Source organism: Beta vulgaris, chromosome 4 (genome assembly GCF_026745355.1).
Source record: "Beta vulgaris subsp. vulgaris cultivar EL10 chromosome 4, EL10.2, whole genome shotgun sequence".
NCBI lineage: Eukaryota > Viridiplantae > Streptophyta > Magnoliopsida > Caryophyllales > Amaranthaceae > Beta > Beta vulgaris.
This window is the reverse complement of record NC_079205.1, coordinates 38,408,551-38,428,916: the sequence shown is the minus strand read 5'-3', so window position 1 is coordinate 38,428,916 and position 20,366 is coordinate 38,408,551. Positions and strand designations below refer to the sequence as shown.

The 20,366-nt window shown below is 35.3% G+C and overlaps 1 protein-coding gene across 4 annotated transcripts; it reads right to left on the bottom strand.

The window, feature by feature from the left end:
- Nucleotides 1-6,558: 6,558 nt before the first annotated feature.
- Nucleotides 6,559-19,703, bottom strand: LOC104886373 (uncharacterized). 4 transcript variants are annotated; one of them, XR_007273428.2, is made up of 6 exons: nt 19,482-19,703; nt 19,044-19,201; nt 16,187-16,253; nt 12,454-12,555; nt 11,620-11,709; nt 10,775-11,104 (listed from the first exon to the last, which is right to left on the bottom strand). XR_007273428.2 is itself a non-coding variant. In XM_048643091.2 (5 exons), exons 1-4 carry the CDS (start codon nt 19,611-19,613, stop codon nt 12,457-12,459), a joined length of 456 nt encoding a protein of 151 aa, XP_048499048.1. In that variant the 5' UTR covers nt 19,614-19,703; the 3' UTR covers nt 10,775-11,104; nt 12,454-12,456. The 4 variants fall into 4 exon arrangements, 2 of the variants coding, with proteins under 2 accessions (XP_057250264.1, XP_048499048.1); XR_007273427.2 differs by having other exon boundaries at nt 11,620-11,714; nt 19,482-19,702; XM_048643091.2 differs by lacking the exon at nt 11,620-11,709.
- Between the last annotated feature and the right edge of the window lie 663 nt (nt 19,704-20,366).

Genomic DNA, 20,366 nt, shown 5'->3' with positions numbered 1-20,366 from the left:
ATAGGACTCGTCGAATGCAAATGTTATTTTGACCATATGTATTTCTTTCTCATTTGGGTTGTATGATCATGCATGATATTTTTAGTTGTAAGACTTGTGTATTAAAAAATTTATGCGAACTTTTGTTCTCCTACTTTTGCTTTGTTGTACGTTCGCACCCCCATATTGAAATTATTGGGTTCACCACTAATTTGAAAGCAACTTCCCATCTTTTCGAGGTTCATAGCTTGCTACCAAGTGCAAATGTCTTTCTTAAGAAAGGAAACACTTGAATTCCAAGTTGTCGTGTAGCACATTCCCTTTCCTGTGTTTCTTTATCCTTTAAGCTCCACAAGGATTCATCGGCTCTTCTCAAATGTTTTTCCATAATCTTCCTCGGTCATTCATCCCCGGCCCGAACGATATGGAGGCCCCTATATAAAATTTTCAAAAATACCTACAACGATCTCAAAAATATTTATAATATAATTAGATTTTGATTGTTTCTTACAAAATAAGTAGTAATACAATCTTCTATTTGGAAAAGTGCAATCCCTCTAACATTTTTGGAAGCGAAATCTTCAACCAAAACTTCATAATCAACCTTTTCCAAAATATCATTCTCAATTGCTATCAAAGCTAATCCGTTAAGTCGTTCTTGTGATATTGTGGAACGCATATAAGTCTTCAACAACTTCAAGTTAGAAAAATTTATTTCTGCAGAAGCAATCATAGGAATAGTTAAAAGGGGTTTATATGCAATAATCGAATTAGGGAAGAAATCTAGACTTTTTAGTTACTTTAAAATATCTGTAGGTTCCATTTTTTCCACAGGTAATTTTAACTCCGCATACAATTCATTACTATCAATGTCAGATTGTTTATTATTGTTTGAAAGTGCAACTTCCAAATTAGCACAAGACAACTTCAAACATGCATCATCTAGTGATTGTAACCTGTGAGAATTAAACAAGAAACCAAAGATATTTTCATATTCTTGGTACTACTCAAATCTCTTAGTAAGAGAAACAATGGCCTGATCAACAATATATAAGAAATAATTAACTCTAAATGATTCTTTAGGAGATTGGCACTAGTGGAAAAAAAGCCCATCTGATGCGGTCAAAATCGAGCTTACTGATGCGGTTTTGGTCCGCATCAGGTGGAATCGCAGCAGATCCCATTTATTTACTGATTCAGTCCAAAACTGGATCAGTAAATGATTTACGTATGCAGTTCTGAAGGAAAACCGCATAAGTTAACCACATTAACTGATGCAGTTTTCAATTAAAAACCGCATCAGTAAGGTTTAAATTCATGTCAAAAAAAAAGTGTAGACCTTAAGGTTACAGGTCTGCACTACACTTGGAAAGTGGAATGTAAAACAAATTCTAACATATAACAATATATATATATATATACATTATACATAGAAACAATCCAAAATTATACAAAATATAAAGAAAATTATATGAAACTAAACATAAATACATAAAAACAACATTTCAACATAAATACAGAAAATTATACAAATATACAAAAATAACAAATTCATATATAAATAGAATTAACATATATACATAATTAATATAGGTACAGAAAATTACAATAGATATCCAAAATCAACAGCTACAGAAAACCAAAATAAAGCGAAAATTAAGAGCCCGAAAACAAAAAGCGAAAATTAAGAACCCGAAAATTGTAAGAAAATGGCAGCCAAAAAAATCGAAACAAAAATGGCAGCCCAAAAATACCAAAATAAAAAGCTACATCCAAAATCAGATCCAAAAACTAGATCCCAAATAAAACGAAAAAATCTGGTAAAAAAAAGAAAAAATGGAAAAAAAAACCAACAGCTACAAGCAGATCCAAAAACTAAGTCCCATCAAAACTCAAACGAATTAATTTCTTGTGTACATATCTTCGATTCTTCGTCTCTTCATTTCCTTCTTCATTTCTTCATTCCCTATTTTCACTCTTCGTTTCTTCGTTCTTTGTTCTTCATTTTCTTCAGTCTTCGTTCATCGTTCTTTGTTTCTTCATTTCGTGAAGGACTAGAGAGGAAAGAGAGAGGTAACAAGATGTATAGCTATGGGGTGTTTGGAACTACAGTTCTTGTTTGTGGGTTTTTGGTTCTCTCATTACTTGAGACGAGAGGTAAGGTGTTGTGTGATACCATGGAAGAACAAGAACTTAGGGATGCATGATAGTAGAGAGGAAAGAGGAGAGAGGAGAGAACAAGAATTTATCCGACGACGTGGTATGAGGGAAGAGTAGAGAGGAAAGAAAGAGGGGGGAGGAGGGAGATTAGGGTTTGATAGTTATGTGGGAGGAGAGAGAGTTTGGGTCTAGAGTGAGGAGGGGAGTTAGTGTTAGGAGGCTTATATCCATTTCAGACCATTTCAGTGTGCTGGGCAATAATTCAGCATGCTGGGCCAAAGGTTGGAAACGCGGGTTTTTAACGAAAAAATAACAAAAATCTGATGCGGTCAACCCAACCGCATCAGATTTAAAAAAAAAAACACATCAGTTTAAATCTGATGCGGTCCACAAGAGGATCGCATCAGATTGTACTCCCAACTTTCCCTCCCATTTTTAATGTTTATTTTCGGAGGCGATTTTACAAAAACCACATCTTTTACTAAGTGACAAATAAGGTTTTTTCCACTAGTGTGGGTAGCAACAGACGACATGTTTGGATTCTCGTCAGAAAATACTTTTCGACTAATTTCACGTCTTCAGGGAAAAACAAGATCTATATTCATCTCAGTGGCAATCTTTTTAGCATTATCAAGGGCATCAATAAAACCATTTTCTCTATATCGCTCAAAAAAAGAAGTCAACCCCTTTACTTTTTCAATAGCAACATCAATTAGCATATAGTTTAATTGTAGATGCTTACTAACCAAATTAACAGCACATAATATTTCAAACTAAATAACAATTGCCACTATAAACTCAAAATCACCAAGTTCATTATTCGCCAGGCATTTAGCTTCACTTTTTATTTTAAAATCACCATCATCAATTTATGATACTCGTGACAAAGCTTCTTGGACTTCGAACATTTGAAGCCTTATAACTTTAACACTTTCAACACGACTCTCCCAATGCGTGGATGAGAAAAACTTAAGAGTTAATCCTTTTACATTATATTTCAAAATTTGCCACCATTTTGTAAAACATGCAAATATTGTATAAATACGTTGTATGATGCCAAAAACAATCTCTAACTTTACTACAAGTGTTAGCCATATCACACAATGCTAAATTAAGACTATGACAACCACAAGAAATATAAAAAGCTCTAGGGTTGAAAAGTATTTTTTTGTGCTCCTTGATGCTTTCCTTTCATATTTGATCCATTATTACAGTCTTGTCCTGGCACGTTATCTATATCAAGACCTAGATCCTTTAACTCTTTTTGCAAAACATCACAAAGCCCCTGACCACTTGTATCATGCACATTCAAAAACCCTAAAAATGACTCCTCAATACTAATATTCTTTGAAGAGACATCGACATATCTTAGAATAATAGACTTTTGTTCTTGGTGACTAACATCGGGTGTGCAATCAAGAATGACAGAAAAATATGCGTTGCTTTTTATTTTCGTAATAATATCATAACCAAGCAAAAGTATTAACTCATTTTGTATTTTATGGCCAAGATAATGAACATGAATTGCATCATTAGTAATACGCTGAACATGCTCTTGAATGATCGGATTAAACCCAGACAACATGTCAATCAAACCAAAAAAATTTCCATTACCACTTTGATATAATCGCTCATTAGAACCATGAAATGCTAAAGTATGTTTTGCAAGAAATTTTACAATTGAAATAATAATCTTAGTAAGACATTTTTTTCTAATGCTCTTTTTCTTTTGTATTTGGTTTTGAGCCACTTTGTCCATAGTTTCATCATTCTTGAATCTAACACGCAATTCATGCCAACTTGCCATATTTTTAAAATGTTCCATACTTGTCTCGTGCTCTTTAAGCCTTGTACTAATACGTGACCAATCACTATATCCTTCTAATTGTCCTCTTCCTACCCCTTTTTTTAAAGATTTTACAACAAAAACACAAAAACTCTATCATGTTCTTTTGAGTAAACAAGTCATTCTTTATCACACTTCACTCCATGTGGTAAGACTCTAGTATATAAAGTAGCCCAAAATTGCTTAGAAAATTTTTCTTTCGGATCTTTCTTAATAGATGCGTCTCTTTTAGGACCCTTTGTTGCTAACACATCTATCATTTTAGAATCAAGCCCACCCCATGTCCGTGGATCAAATATATTAATCATGTATATTTGCCCATCATTTTCATATTCAACAATTTTAATAAGGGTAGGTTAGTCTTTTCAAATATTTTGTTGTATTTAGTCTTTTTCTTTGCTGTATATATCACAGCCCTAAATTAAACTAAGCAATAAAAATCAGTACATTAAACTAAGCAATAAAAATCAGTAAATTAAACTAACCAACAACAATTCGCCAATTTAGTTGAGCTAATTTTGGTATTTACAAAATTTATCATGAAAATAAAAGTTCAAAATTAAACTAAGAAAGTTTAATTACCTGAATTTCAGAATTTCATATTTGAATTGAGAAGAGATGAAAGTTGTAAATTTATAGTCATAGATTTTTTCCCGTTGAAGAAGAAGATTTGGGTGATGCGAAATTTGATTTTCCTTAGCTTCATAGATGGCGTGTACCGGTGTATGAACAGACAACAGAGAGAGGAAGAAGTGATTTTTAGGGGTTGGATTTCGCCAGTTTCGGGTAACAAGAGATAAGGAAGATAGGAAGAAAAAGACCCAACGGTTAATAATGGAGTTTGTAGAAAAATAAAATCGAGAGAGGAAACAGAGGGAGTGAGGAGAGAGATGATTTCTTGCGGAACTTGCAGGTTATGTGTGTACAATGTACTTTCTTTTTGATGCATATATGCGTGTACTTTGGTGATGGTTATGCGTGTATCTCTGGCCACCTTGGGCCTTGGGCTTCCTTCTTTATTTTTTTTGAATTTGAGGCCCCCCTAAAAGGGAGGCCCTGTTCTGAGTCTTATTTTGGACTTGTTCAGGGTCGGGCCTGCGGTCATCAAAAGAACAAAAGATGTGCATATTTCGTAGGTTTTCGTCACGCTAAGTATGAAGTGGTGCTACCTATGAAGTGGAACCAATGTTCCTTGGCCAACAACAATCAATCTCAAGGTTATTTCGGTTATCTAGAATTTGTCTATAAGAGCAAATGTTGCTCACTTTGTTATGCTCATTAGTACAAGGGTCTTAAAAGGCCTAGTAGTTTAGGGTGTATTTCCTTCGACTTTTAATTCTGTTAGATGAAGCCAATGTAAAAAAAAAAAAGAAAAAAAAAAGAAGTGCAAGAACTTCTAAAACCAAGGGTCTAGCCTAGGGTACATGATCAAGAACTAAAACAAACAAGAAGGTAAGCGTACAAGGACTTCTAATAACTATGCTACATCATCATGAATTTTGAAGTCCAGAATAAGTATTTTAACTATACGGCCATGAATGGGTCGTAGTTAGAATTTTAAAATATGAAGTATATATGTTTTTGCGTCTGTTAAACAATGTTTCGTACTTTTGTCTTTCTTTTTCTTCTGTGGTTCTTTAATTATTTTCGTTAGGTGTACTTGTACATGATGTATGAATGTCTGACCGAGTCTTTGATCTTTTCTACATTTATAGAAAGCAAAAACACTGCCAAAAAGTTCAATTACTTAGAATGTTTTAATACTAGGAACGACAAAAATTATGCAATTCTTTTCCTGTGAGTCACATTCTTCAAACTGCCAATTACGTACGCATGATTTTGTAGGGTAATAGTTTCTTGAATATTTAAGTTTTACATTTTGGCTCTTTTTTTCAAATTTTAATACTTCCTCCACATTCTGTTTCAAATGAAACATAAAACATTGGCACGGAAATTAGGAGAAGAGAGATATAGAGAGAAAGAAGAAGAGAGATACATGTGATGGAGAGAGAGAAAAACAAGTACAAAATAGAGTAATATTTCATTTACTTTAAACGGATTGTAATGATGAGTATTGATTAATTTTAGAACAGAAGAAGTACATAAGTTTAACCTGCCTTGTTCTTTAAACTCATATGTAATTGGTGGGATATACATCTATCAATCTTCACATGGTGTATTTGAAGCAAGAAACAACTTCCATGTGCAATGAAGATAAATGTAAAAAAAAAATGTAAGATGAGATACAATATTAAAAAACAATTTGTTTTTTATTGTAAATGACAGAATAATCACACATTAACAATCCGTAACCCATAATATCTATGTGGAAATCTAAGAAATAAGACAACAAAATTTTCTGTGTTTTTTTTTTTTTTTTTTTTTTGAGTGGAACAAAATTTCATATTTACAAATTTAAATCCAACAAGAATAATAAAAGAGCATGTAATACAACTATACAAGAACTACTTATATAGATCAAACCCTCAATGATGATGTTCGTCTTCTCTTTCATTCCATTAGGAAGCCAACAAGGTAGAATAATATTGTACAAGTGTGAGAAATAATTGTGTTAACCTGTTGTAGGTTAACCTGACATTCAATATATATAGTGTTTACAATACAAACCTATGACTAGTAAAGTATCATTCTACCATTTACAATATAATATTATCCCTTTACATATAATATTATCCAATACACCCCCTCAATCTTTACGGGGTGAAACAACGGATAGATTGGTACGATGTTTAGTAAATAAGTCAGTAGATAGGCCTTTAGTAAAAATGTCTGCAACCTGAGACCGAGTAGGAACATGTCGAACAATAAGACCTCCCTTGGCAACCATTTCTCGAACAAAGTGATAGTCAACATCGATATGTTTGCTACGATCATGATGAACTGGATTAGCAGTGAGATAAGTAGCAGAGACATTGTCGCAATAGACAATCACAGGACGACGGAGAAAATGGCCAATGTCAGCAAGAAGTTGCTTTAGCCAAATGGTTTCTGCAGTTGTGTAGGCAATGGCCCTGTATTCAGCTTCAGTGGAGGACTTGGAGACAGTAGGTTGCTTTTTCGAACGCCAGGAAATCAGATTCTTCCCAAGAAAAAAAGCATAACCAATAGTAGAACGTCTTGTGTTAGGATATCCTGCCCAATCTGCATCAGAATAAGCAATAACAACAGTAGGAGAGCTGCTGCTATATAAATAAAGGCCATAATCCAGAGTGCCCTGCAGATATCTGAATTTTTTTTTCACAACATGAAGGTGAGTAGTACGAGGAGCATGCATAAACTGAGACACCATATTAACAGCATAAGCAATATCAGGACGAGTCATAGTTAAGTATTGCAATGCACCAACCATACTACGATAATCTGTGGGATCAGCGAGAAGTTCTCCATCAAGTAGAGATAATGTTACTCTAAAGACAACAGGAGTGGTAACTGGTTTAACAGTATGAAGATGGAATTTACGTAGTAAATCAGAGACATACTTATGTTGATGACATTATCCTTACTAGTAGTAGTCCTCCTCTTGTTGAGAGCATGTACAAGTGTGGGAAATAATTGTGTTAACCTGTTGTATGTTAACCTGGCATTCAATATATATAGTGCTTACAATACAGACCTATGACTAGTAAAGTACCATTCTACCCTTTACAATATAATATTATCCCTTTACATATAACATTATCCAATAAATATATCTAACAAAAAATACATTGTATTTATGCTACCTTGTTAGACATTGCTGCTGGTGCAGAATTGTTAGAGATAAAGTAGGATACTAAAGATATGATAAATATCTGTAGGATATATTAGTAGTTAGGATATAATATTATCTTAGGCAAATATTATCTTATGATTTATTTCCAATAAGTGTTAGATAAGTATAAAGAATAATATATCTTCGGGAGATTGTTTCCGGATAGGAATTCCTATGTACTTTTATATATATTGTAGTCATTTTTCATTATTGAACACACCTTAATGAAATCACATTGTTTTTCTCTTCTCATAAACTTGTCATGGTATCAAGAGCCGATTCTTGGGATCATGAAGTCCAGTGGCGGACCCAGGAATTTGTATGGGGATACGAAATTACGGACGTACAACAAACACAAAAATTGTAGAAGATCGGGTTGCTTAATTTGTTTTCCCTTGAATTTACTTGACTTGGTGTATCAGTTGTCATTTCCTAATTGTATTCATAAAATTAATTGTCAAAAATTCAATTTCGAATTTCAATAAGCAAACCCTAACTAATTAATCAACAATGTTCGAATTCAACAATTTACATCTAAATATTCAATTAAATTAAGAATCTAACAATATATAAACTTAGAAAAGTTGAAAAATATGAAATTAAAACACAAAAGTATAAATTAACAACTTACAAGCTTCGAATGAGTTCGAATTCTGGCAGCCTGGGTCCGTGGGTCGCGATTCGCAAATATTTGTATGATAAATATCTGTATGATATATTAGTAGTTAGGATATAATATTATCTTAGGCAAATATTATCTTATGATTTATTTCCAATAAGTGTTAGATAAGTATTAAGAATAATATATCTTGTGGAGATTGTTTCCGGATAGGAGTTCCTATGTACTTCTATATATATTATAGTCATTGTTCATTATTGAACACACCTTAATAAAATCATATTGTTTCTCTCTTCTCATAAACTTGTCAAGAATGTATGCTAGATGTTTATCCTTCTTGATTTTTTAGGTGTGTTACTTGAGAGAAGAATGTCCTAACTTTTTCATTATACTCCTTTTTCTTTAAAGAAAGAACTACTTTTGTAGAAACTAGTATTTTAAGGCCTCAAATACTAAAAAGCTTGTGCGATTACCAAATCAAGCACCGTAGAGCCGCTCCTACTACCCCGTTGAACATAGTTTCAGTTTAGTTTAGCTGCTTTCCTTTCATAGTTTTACTTCAGTTCAGCTCAAAAGAACATGATCTTATTATATATTTTTCTATTTTTTTAGGTCCACATTTGACTTTTTGATGAGTGTATCTATACAAATATATCAAAAGGCGTACGAAAACAAGAAACTGTGTCATGTGGCGCTCTCCCTAGCGAGTTTTAGTTCATGTAATTTATATACACTAAAAAAATTAAGAAATTGCATAGTATAGGATTTGATCTCGAGACCTCAAGTACATATACTAAAGTTCTAACCATTAGGCTATATTGTATTTAGTATTATTATCATAAAGTATTATGTTAACAAATGAAATTTTTTCTTGTCCGGAGCAGAGCCCGGGCCTAATAACTAGTTAAAATAATCAAATGTTGCAACTAAAAAAAGAGGTAGTATTTAGTAGATAATATCAAAGGTGATAGACAGTTTAATCTAACCTGCAATGAAAAGAAAGCTTATACACGAAGGAAACTCCAGCTTAGTATAGTGCACGTTTTTGTACATGCTACTATCCTAAACTAGATTCATATTTATGTGAAAAGATTCAATCCTAAAGTGGCTACTAGACTACTAGACCGCCTGCCCTAATGCTGGTCTTTCCATACTAAAACTGTATTGTCAACACATATCCACTAAACAATTTCATAATGCAGACTGGCCAATAATCTTTGCAACAACTCTTTGGTGACTGTAGAAATGGAGAAATGATAGATGCTTTGCTCCTGAAGCCAATATTCCAATTGACCATATAGCCTCTCTTTTTTCTCGTGTTGAAATGATCAATAAAAGCGAGAGCTGTGAGATATATACGGTGGACGTATCCTAGAGATGGTTGGGTAAAACTAAACACGGATGGAGCTGCTAGCAGGTGTGGATGGTTTGATTCGCAGGAGTATAGGCAAATTATATGAGATGTTTGCAACAAATTATGGAAAGTGTTCTTGTACTAGGACTGAGTTGTTAAGAGTTTTGCGAGTGCTTGCTATAGCTTGGAATGGTGGCTATAGCAAAATTCAACTTTCGCTAGACTCAAAATTGGTTGTTTGACTCTTACTTGAACCAGTTTTTTCGTCCTCTCCTTTGTTTCACATCATAAAAAAGTGTAAGGCTCTCGTTTATTGCAATAGATGGAATATTACTCTCTCGTTGTGATCGAGAAGCCAATTATGTTGCTGATTAATAGGTTAATTATGGTGTTATTTTAATCCAGTCACTAATTTATTTAAAGACGGCTCTAAGAATCTTCAAACCGTTTTGTCGGAGGATATAAGGGGGAATGGCTTTGGTGCTTCTTGATATTGCTGCTTATTGATGCAAGTATAGTTTAGTGTAGTCTTTTTTAAATTTCATTTGCTTTTGTTGTTTTATTTCTTGTTTTTTTTTTTCCTTCCCTTTTCACCATCTACTATGACTCTATGATTAATATGCAAGGTTAAACATTATCATGTAAAATCTTACTAGATTTATCTTGATGTATACTTTCAAAACATCACAGTTTTATAATTTTACTTATAAATAATACTTCATTTGTTTCACAAAAGTAAAACATAGAGAAAGTGGGGAGTTACCAAGAAATGTAGTAAGAGAAAATTAGGACCACAATAAAGCAGAGTGATGAAACAAACAAGTTATAATCCCCTCTTATTTTTTGGTGGCATATTTGTAATAAGAGTGAACTTTTTTTTAACCATTTAAAACATAATTGCACTTATTGTAACTATTCCATATAAGGAAAGTGTTTTCACTTATTGTAAAACGAAGGTAGTTGAAGAATCAATTATTAAAGTTGCGCAACAAGAGGGGTGAAAATTCTAAAGGCGCAAGTAAATTAAAGCGGAGAGAGTATAAGGGCAACTTAAACTTGGGTTCAAAATAAACTTTTGGTGGACCCAAACCATACAAAACTTTCTAAGAGGAAGTATAAACATCTGGGCTTTGTTACTTCCTGCAACAAAAAAATGTTAAGAGATAATAAGAGCTATCAAATTATTTTACAATTAGTTCTAATAAAGAAAATTGAGGTAAAAAGAACATAGCCTTAATAGTCTAAGGCAACATGTGTAGTTCAGGAGATTTGAATAGAGACTAAGGCCACATTCCTCATTGGATAGGAATGACCACGGTTATTATCTTTGTAGCATACCAGGTGATTCAAAACACTTCAGCGTGGTCAGACAAACTGCACAAGAATTATTGAATAACATTTCACCGATAATTATGGTCGCACATACAACACATTCACTAGACATCTAAGAGCATCTCTAATGGCAAGCAACAACCTTGTGTTGCTTGTCATGTCACATAAGATTTTCAAGCTACAATAAATTTAAGCTACATACTACTCAAATGGCAAGCAACAACTAATTATAGCTTGAATTGCGCCCCACTTGCCAACTAACCTCTTATTCTTTATTATCATTGGTAATTTAACAAAATGGATCCCACCACTTTAGCAAGCTATATAGCTTGTTTGAGCAACATTGCACCCAAGCTATATTGCTTATTTTACTCCAATGGTTGAGCTACTAGCTAGAAACTTTTATAAATTGCAAGCAAGTCCCATTTTTCAACCATTGGAGATACTCTAAAAGCTTCCTCCAGAGACATCTTGCCAACATCATATGGAAATTTGTTCTAATATACATAAGCAGATCGGAGTAATAAAAGGAGGGGGCAATTGGACTCTATAATCACCTGTGAATTTCTTCAGTCATTGAAAACCTCAACACCACCTTAAAGTTGGAAGCAGAAAAATCTCTAGGAGGCGGCTCTCTGGACAAGATCCTGCACTACACGCACATTTCTACTTGAGAATTAACTTCATTCTATTGTTCAAAGAAGTATAGGGACAGTTACAATTTTTCTCGGTATTAAGCTTGTACTCTGCCAGACTTCATACAAGCAATGTTGTCGACAACCAACTTGAGTTCCTACTCGTTGTATTTCATCTAAGGAGCCTTTTTGCATTTTAGATGAGGTGAAAGATAGAGATATGTATAAAAAGAAAGGGAGGATAATAGGAGTCTATATCTCTTTCCTTTTAAAACTGAGTTAAAGCTCTCTCAGTTAAAAATCATGATCATCTTAGGTATTTCAGTTTAAGACAAAAGAGGAAAGCTTTCAAATCGTGAGAGAATAGACAGAAAAATAAACCCTTTGTAAATTTATCTGGGAAGATTTTAATCTAAGACAGAATAAATATTAAGAACCAAAACATCAAATTAACGAGTTCCAAGAGATAGACTACAAACGAAAAACAAACCAGCCAAGCAATCTCACTGTACACAAAGTTTACTAGGGCTGCAGCAAAATAATTTAACATTGACAAGTAGAAATAGCCTAATAAAAGCAGACTTCATCAAAACAATTTCAGCAGGCTCCCAAGTGCAAGTCTGCTTCTTGAAAAGCTAGAGAAACCATCCCCCGAAGCATCCATGTTAATTCGATTGATTGGTAATGTGAGCATTACAGGCATTTAATCTTTCAACCCTCTTCCATTCAGCAAGATATCCAAAATAAGAAATTTACCTTTTACACATCCTTGTACAATAATTGGAATTTTGGTATTCGTTCAGGAGGCAAAGGACAGGTCACAATCAGTTTGCCTTTCATGGCTCCTCTAAAAATAGCCTGCAAACATGCAAAACTTAATATAAAAGTTAAAACTTCTTAGGAAAATTGTGTTTGATCAACAAGAGATTATAGCAAAGTCCAGAGACGAAACCACACAGCCACTACACACAATTTAACCACTTGCTACAAGTAAACAAGGCCTGGACAAGGAGATGAGGCCAATAGAATAGATGATAGAGAGCGACATTTGAATGAGAGGAAAATAGGGAAACAAATTGTTTGATCATAGTATTGATGCAAACAGAGTATTACAATCCCAAAACTTCAAGTAGCTAGCAACTCCCAAAATGCCGAAACAGAAAATACAAACTATTTTTTGCAGGATATTCTCCTCCCCCCTTTTCTCTTATTCATATTGCTTGTCCTAGTGACATCACTATCTACTCCTCAACTAACTTTCAAGTAGATATCCTAATGTACCCTTTCCATCTCCCACATATAAGTACCAAGAGAATATTTAACCAACTCGTGATGATGTGTCCCCTCTGTTGCTTGACACACTTCACAAACTTGTATGTGGAGGGATACTTCATCATACATACATCGCTAATATCTCAAGCGATGGTACGTTTGAGCTCACCCGAATGGCCTACCAATGGAGAGTCATGATTTTCCTTAGAAAACGTTGCTGTGAGGATGAACGGTCTCAATGGCAACGGGTTGGACTTGGAGCGGATTATGCAGAATCCGACTCCGACCCTACAAAACGTCGGATTTTAAATCTGAGTCCGAATCTGACTTAAAATTCTAACATCCGACCCCGACCCCAACCCCGACCCTGACTCCGATCCAACTTAAAATCGTAACATCCGACTCCAACCCGACCAGACTTTTTTTGTTCGCCCCATTCTTTTAATAGAAAAATCTTCTTTAATACAAACTATCTAATTATTAGTATTTTTTTAGTAATCATATGGAAATCATATATAGAACATATAATCTAAACATTACTATTATTTTTAAGAATCAATTCTTTAAAGCAAAAATCTTAAATAGTACAATTGCCTTAAAATTAGAATCAGATTATACATACATAATACATTAATATAAACAATAAAAAGATTAATTTCCGTAAAGTCAGAGTCGGATTCGGAAGTCGATTTTTTTTATGGGATCCGACTCTGACCCTCCTCCAATCCGGAGTCGGACTTTTTAAACAGAGTCATATTCGAATAATCTTTTTGTCGGAGTCTAATCGGATTTTTTCCTTCGGATCGGAGCGGAATAGGGTCGGATTCGGATTGGATTGCCATCCCTCCGCCTGCCTCTCTTTGTCGAACAACCTGCTATTTTCCACCGGAAACCGAAATACTGCTTCCATTCTCATAGAGGGAGAAATCAGTTAATAACAGCTAATGTAGTTTTGGCGGGAAAAAGAGTTATACTCTAACTGATTATGCATTACGTTACTCTTGTAATCTTGTTAACTACTGTCTATAAATAGTTATTGATTAGTTTGTAATCAATCATCAAATAATCATTCTCGTTTTCTTTATCTCATTCTCTAAATCTCTCTCTGTTTTCCTATATCTATCAATCTCTGTCTCTATTGAATTCTAGTCAAATTTAGGCAAGGACTTGTGTCCTGCAACAATGGTATTAGAGCCAACTGCTGCCCACTCAAAATTTCACTTTGTAATTAGACGCCAATGTTAAAGCTTAAATTCTTAAGCTCAAGGTGTTCGATTAATTGTGTGAGTGAAAAACCCAGATGATATTCTTCTATTTCTGTGGTAATTGATACTTCACAATTGAAATTCTGGCACCAATTTCTCGAGCAATCACAAAGACATTTTCAGACATGGATGAGCAATTCAAATTGTTGGGGGAAAAGCTCGAGGAGCAATCCAACAATACGCAATTGTTGATGCAAATGATGAAAGAGATGAAGGAAAGCAGTAGCACTTCTGAAAATTTGAGGAATGCTACCGAGGAGGTTAATTCTAATAGACCTCAAGGTATGATTCCTACATTGCAATTTCCTTCATTTGATGCACAAATCCAAGAATTTTGATAAAGAATGCAGTAGGTATTTCTCTGTGTAAGATAGCTGAAGAATGTAGGGTTGATTTGGCCAATTTATACATGACTGATAGAGATGTAATTTGGGTTTCTAGCTACTTAGCAGTAAGGAAAAATGTTGATTGGGATGATTTTATTTTTGATTTAACTGCAAGATTTAAAGATGGGAAGGGAATTAATGCAATTGAACATTTCAGTAAACTGTGACAAAATGTTTTTTTGGTCAAAGTTGTGCATTGGTATGTGTGTTTAATCAATATGATACTTGTATTAGAAAAACGAATGAAGTATATTTGACTCCAAAATTACTTAAGTGCCCTGAGTATGCTTAGGATGTCTCCTGGCACAAGTAAACAGTAAGGATGGGGTGGGTTGATTCCTTGTCGGGCCCTCATTGTTCCAACCATTGAAACTACCGATATGAGAACTCCAAAGGAAGAAAATCTGCAATAGGGCTCCCTTACACTCTCCTTGATCTTGCTCCAGCTGAGTCGTCTCAAATACCTTAATATACAGCCTTATTCTCTGTGGATGATTCCAATGTTGCCAACTGGCTAGGGAAATTTTTGGACAGTTGACAAAGTTGTACTCACTGTCTAATCTTCCACGTGTTAGAGGCTTGGTCCATGTGAAATCTCCAGACATCTATGCTACTCCGACTCATATAAAGTACCTACTCGGATTCGGTTGCCCAGGTGTTGGATGTGGCCCTCTCATAGAAAAATGTCAAGCTTTTAGTTTGAAATGAAGTATCCGAAGACAAAAATCGCAGATATGGTCATGATAGCGGTAACGTTTGCGTCATTGCGGAAGCGGCTTGTAATGGATTGTGGAGTTCGGGAAGCATTATTTGCATTGTTTTAGTTTATGAAGCATTATTACAACATTATATAATCATATCTATCAAAATATCATGTTTCATCACCTATATAATCAATTCATAACATATTTTTGGCCCATGTTTGAAAAGAACGGATATATCTGGGATAAAAACGTTCTAACGCAGCGAGTTCCCTTTACATAACGGACGACGCGGTGAGAAGTATGTGACTTTTATTATGGCGTTCCGTATCGAGATTTGGCGGAACAGCAAATCCAAAATCCGTTCAGTTTTATAACGGGACGGGAGAGTTTTAATTCCATGGTACGGATACAACAAGTAAACGAAATTGTCGAAAAAGCCAGAGAGTCTAGTTAGTTAGGAGACTCTATTGTAGCTCATCTATACTTGCAACTAGAACTCCCTGTATCTATTGCTTCCATCTTTGTGCAGAATCAAAGGCCCAAATTCATAATAGTGTTTACATTTCCAATATTGAATTGCTTATCAATGTTTAGTTTTTATGTTAAGATATAACTTATAGAAGTACATTATAGTCTCATACCAACCTGAGTAAATTAACCTAATAGGACAGGCCAAATTCTACCCTTCAATATCAATCAATCTATACATATATAGGCAACAAAAAGCAACATCAAGACGGAAATAACAAGTACTGAGTGGCAATTATCCACTCATTACTTATATTTCGTTTCTAAAGCTTTGCTAGTCACAAGAATCAAATGCCACAATGGTGAACCCAAAGGAATTGCAGTTGTCACTAACCTCAACCACATCGATGAAATCCTGTTTTTTGTAAAATGCTCCAATCCATTTAGTGTTATCTGCAGTCCTGTAGATGAATTTAGTATATTAAAACTCAATCTTACAACTCTAAAATTGATATACAGTATATCTATAATCAAATTGCAGGTTGATGTTCGGCACCAATAATTACATTTAGAAAAGTAAGGCCCACTTCATCATGCAAACATCATTTACATGGAGACCATTCCCAAAAGCCAGCCATACAATCTTCTACTTCGTTTTACACAATTATTATGAGCCTAGCTTCGATACCAATTTGTTAGAAAAGATCACAAAACCTTACAGCCGAGATAACATACTAATGACTTTTTTATAGAAGTCTAATAGGCTATCAAGATAGGATTTCTCTTTAAACTAGAAAACCCAAATGAAACAAACTGAAATATGCCTCACATATTATGAAATACATATCTTAAAATGACTACAGCATAGATAATTTATGCCTACAACAATTATGCCCCTTAGAGTCAATAACACATTATTACTTCTCTCAATTCATTGAACCTCTCATTTCCTAATTATTCTCCTAATTTTCCTCGTTCTTTCTTTCTTTCTTCACTTTCCTAGTTCACTCTTTCTATTCCCCCACAAGTGGAACGAATGTTGAAGCTAGTTTTACCCCATTTTGCTTGCATAAAAGTTATTTTTAAATATATTAACTGATTGGAAGCACTTGTTTTGATGGTTAGCAGCATGGAACAAATTCTGTTTGCCGTGGTGAGGTATGGGGTTCGATTTTGTATAGCACCAAATTATTTGTATTTCTTACTTTCTTATAATCTCATTTATTGTTGTTTATTGATTTTTAATAGTGTTGTTCATACTTTCAGAAGAATTTTGATGCTGGAATATTGATTATAGAGGTTCTTTTAAAGAAACATGCCTTTGGTCTTTTATTCTAACTTGCTTGAGAACATTTTATATTTCTTCATTCTTAAATTTTGTCTTGCTTTTTTAATTAATTTCTACTTGATTATAAACGGTTTTTTCACCAAATACCCCTGACAAATCGCGAAAATTACCATATACCCTCAATGTTTCAGATATTCACTATATATCTCTGACTTTTCAAAACTGTGCACCATATAGGCATATACCCTTTTTCTAACAAATGTTAAATCACCATTAGCTTTATTTACGATATTGCCACTATTAATCTCTAACCCTAAAATCCTAACACACTAAACCCTAACCCTAATTCTAACCTTAATCCTAATCCCTAACCCACGCCTAACCCCCACCAACCCCCACCCCCTCCCCCTCCCCCTCCACCCCAGCAACAGCCCCTCCCCCACCCCCTCTTTCTCCACCGCCGATTTCCACCACACCCTCCCCCTCCACCGCTGATTTCGCCCTCCCCCTCCACAGCCGATTTCCCCAGCCCCCACCCCTCCCCTTCGAATTCCCAAGTCCTCACTCCCTCTCCTTCTCTATTTTCGTCTGCCCAAAATCATACCACCATGTTGCCATCCAACCTTCGACCACCTAGCGCACTCCCCCAACGCGCTCCCCTACTCCTCACACCTTCTATCTCCTCTCACACAAACTCCCTGAGAGATTGCTGCGGAAATTCAAGAGGGGGAGTTTTCGAATTTCAGGGCTACGAGGGGATAGGGGTTGGTAGGGGAGGGGTAGGGGATGGCAGGTGGTAGGAGGGAAGGGGGGGTGCGGAGGGGGAGGGGGAGGGGGGATGCAGCGATGAAGCGGAGGGGGGATGCGACGATGGAGGGGAGGGGGAACTGGTGGGGTGGGACTGGGAGTGGAGGGGATGGGGAGGGGTGGTGGGCTGGGTGGGTTAGTGTTTGGGGGAGGGGAGGGTGGGTTAGGGTTTGGGGTAGGGTTAGAATTAGGGGTTAGGAGTTAATGATGGCAATATTGTAAATAACGTTAACGGCAACCTAACATCCGTTAGAAAAAGGGAGTGGTGAACATTTTTGGAAACTTAGGGGTGTGTGGTGAATATGTGAACCATTAAGGGTATATGAATTTCGCGATTTGTCGGGGATATTTGGTGAAAAAACCGCAATTATAAATGCTAAATTTCAAGCACTTTAGGGTTCTTCAATAATAAAAAAGATATTATATTATATTATAATTAGGTCAATTACAACTTTGTCTAAAATCAGTACGTGACTTACGACCTTTCAAAATAAGTAGAACAATTCTACATTTAAAGCAATTTTACTATAAACACATCTTGCATGCTTGACTCAAAATCACTGGACTCACAATTCAAAATAAATATATACAATATTACATTGTTTATGGGCAAAAATCATGCACCGAATATCTAGGAAAGAGAAAGCAATAATATATATAAACCTCCTTAATAGGTTATAATCTACTCATTATTAAAAAAAACAGTTTCTAAGTCACATAGTGATCTATTGAGAATGTAGTTATTGACGAATTTTTCGAAGTATTGTAAACAGCATAATTTGTTAACCATATTTTCAACAAGAATTTAACTTAACAATTTTAACATGAAAATATACGCCTTTTCACACATCCTTTATTCTATCGTTAGATTTCATTAAAGCACATCCTTAGGAGTTAGAAGGGTGGCGATTGATTAACGGCTATGAATTATTGATGTGATTATTTTGATAAATTAATTAGTATCCCCGTCATTTAATTCCTGGATCCGCCACTGTTGATAATAATAAACCATCAAAAGCAAAATCCCACCTAACTCCTAACCATACATCTGGTTAAATCCTAACCAGAACATTATATGACAGGAAATGCTGACAACTAAATGCAAGAGCACAAGAACATCGACAGCGCGTTACTGCTATAAAAGAAGCAAACATACCCGGAATCCATCTTCATATGGTGTGCATTAAAGAAAAATATTGTCGAAGGTATGAGTGTGATGTCAAAGTACTTAACATACACCTGCACATCCTCTGAATCAATATCAACCAATGCAACACGAGCAAATTTCGAGACATCTCGAGCTGATTTAGCCAACTGACACAAGCAAGATTACACAAAAACTAATTATAATCCAACCATATTGCCATTAATCAGAAATTACTAAGCCATTCTAAATTGATCATCATGCAAAGTTTATAATCAAAGGAATGTGAAACAAAATCTGCTTGCATAATTGAATTACAATTACAAATGAATTACAATTGCAAAAATTAATAATAAAGAATTAGGAATTAGTCGAATAGAAAACTTCTAAGCAATAATAATAATGAATAATGATAGTCGGATAGAAAGAAAAGAAAGAGAGAGCAAATACGATGTCGTCGAGTTGGAGGCAAACGGGGTCAGAAGAACGGCCGAAGCGGAGGACGAGAACTTTGTCGAGAGTGTCTCTGATGATGGAGTCCACCTCCCTCTTCTCAGTCAGCGTTTCCTCCGTGTAACTCATCTCCCCCTCTAGCTCCCCTCTCTCAGTTTCAGGCACAGCTGCACACGGGACTTCTCTCTAGTTTATAGCACTAGTTGTTGAGGCCGGACCATATTCCGAGCGTAATATATTTTTTTTTAAGGAATCCGAGCGTAATATATTTAAGAACTAGTTATTAGGCCAGGGATAGGTCGTGAGTAACAAAAAAATTTCATTTATTAATATAAGTAACTTTAGACTTGTGCAAAATGCACGGGAGGCTATATTTGTATGTGATATTATAAATTATTTATCAGACAAAAAAGACATGTTATTTGGGCCCATTTCTTGGACCAGCCCACCTATGGCAGACTTACTAAAATACCCCTATATTTAGGGAAGCAAATCCTCCACCAGCTGGAGCTGACTAAAATACCCTCATTTATTGGGGCTCCTATCCTCTATAAATAGGGGTTGTCTCATCAGACAAAGGTACGCAATTCTAAGCTACGAAAACCAGAGCATCTCTCTCTACATTGATCCCTTTCTCTCTCTACCTCAATCATCAACTGACTTGGGCGTCGGAGGGGCGATCCCGGGACCACCCCCGGGTAGGCTAACCTTGTTTTGCAGGATTCCGACGTACGGACAACGGGGCTCAGACATACCTTCTTGGGGCCTACATCAAGTCTCTCAGCACACATCAGCATTTGTGATCACCCTCTATTTCTTAGCAGAGATAGTTTGGCTCAGCAATGGCCCCAACCATGAAGACATGCTCCCAAGCCAACTGTT

Coding starts and splice junctions, on each gene's coding strand:
- LOC104886373 (XM_057394281.1), bottom strand. CDS start 7,355: ATGGTTGGTGCATTGCAATACTTAACTATGACTCGTCCTGATATTGCT.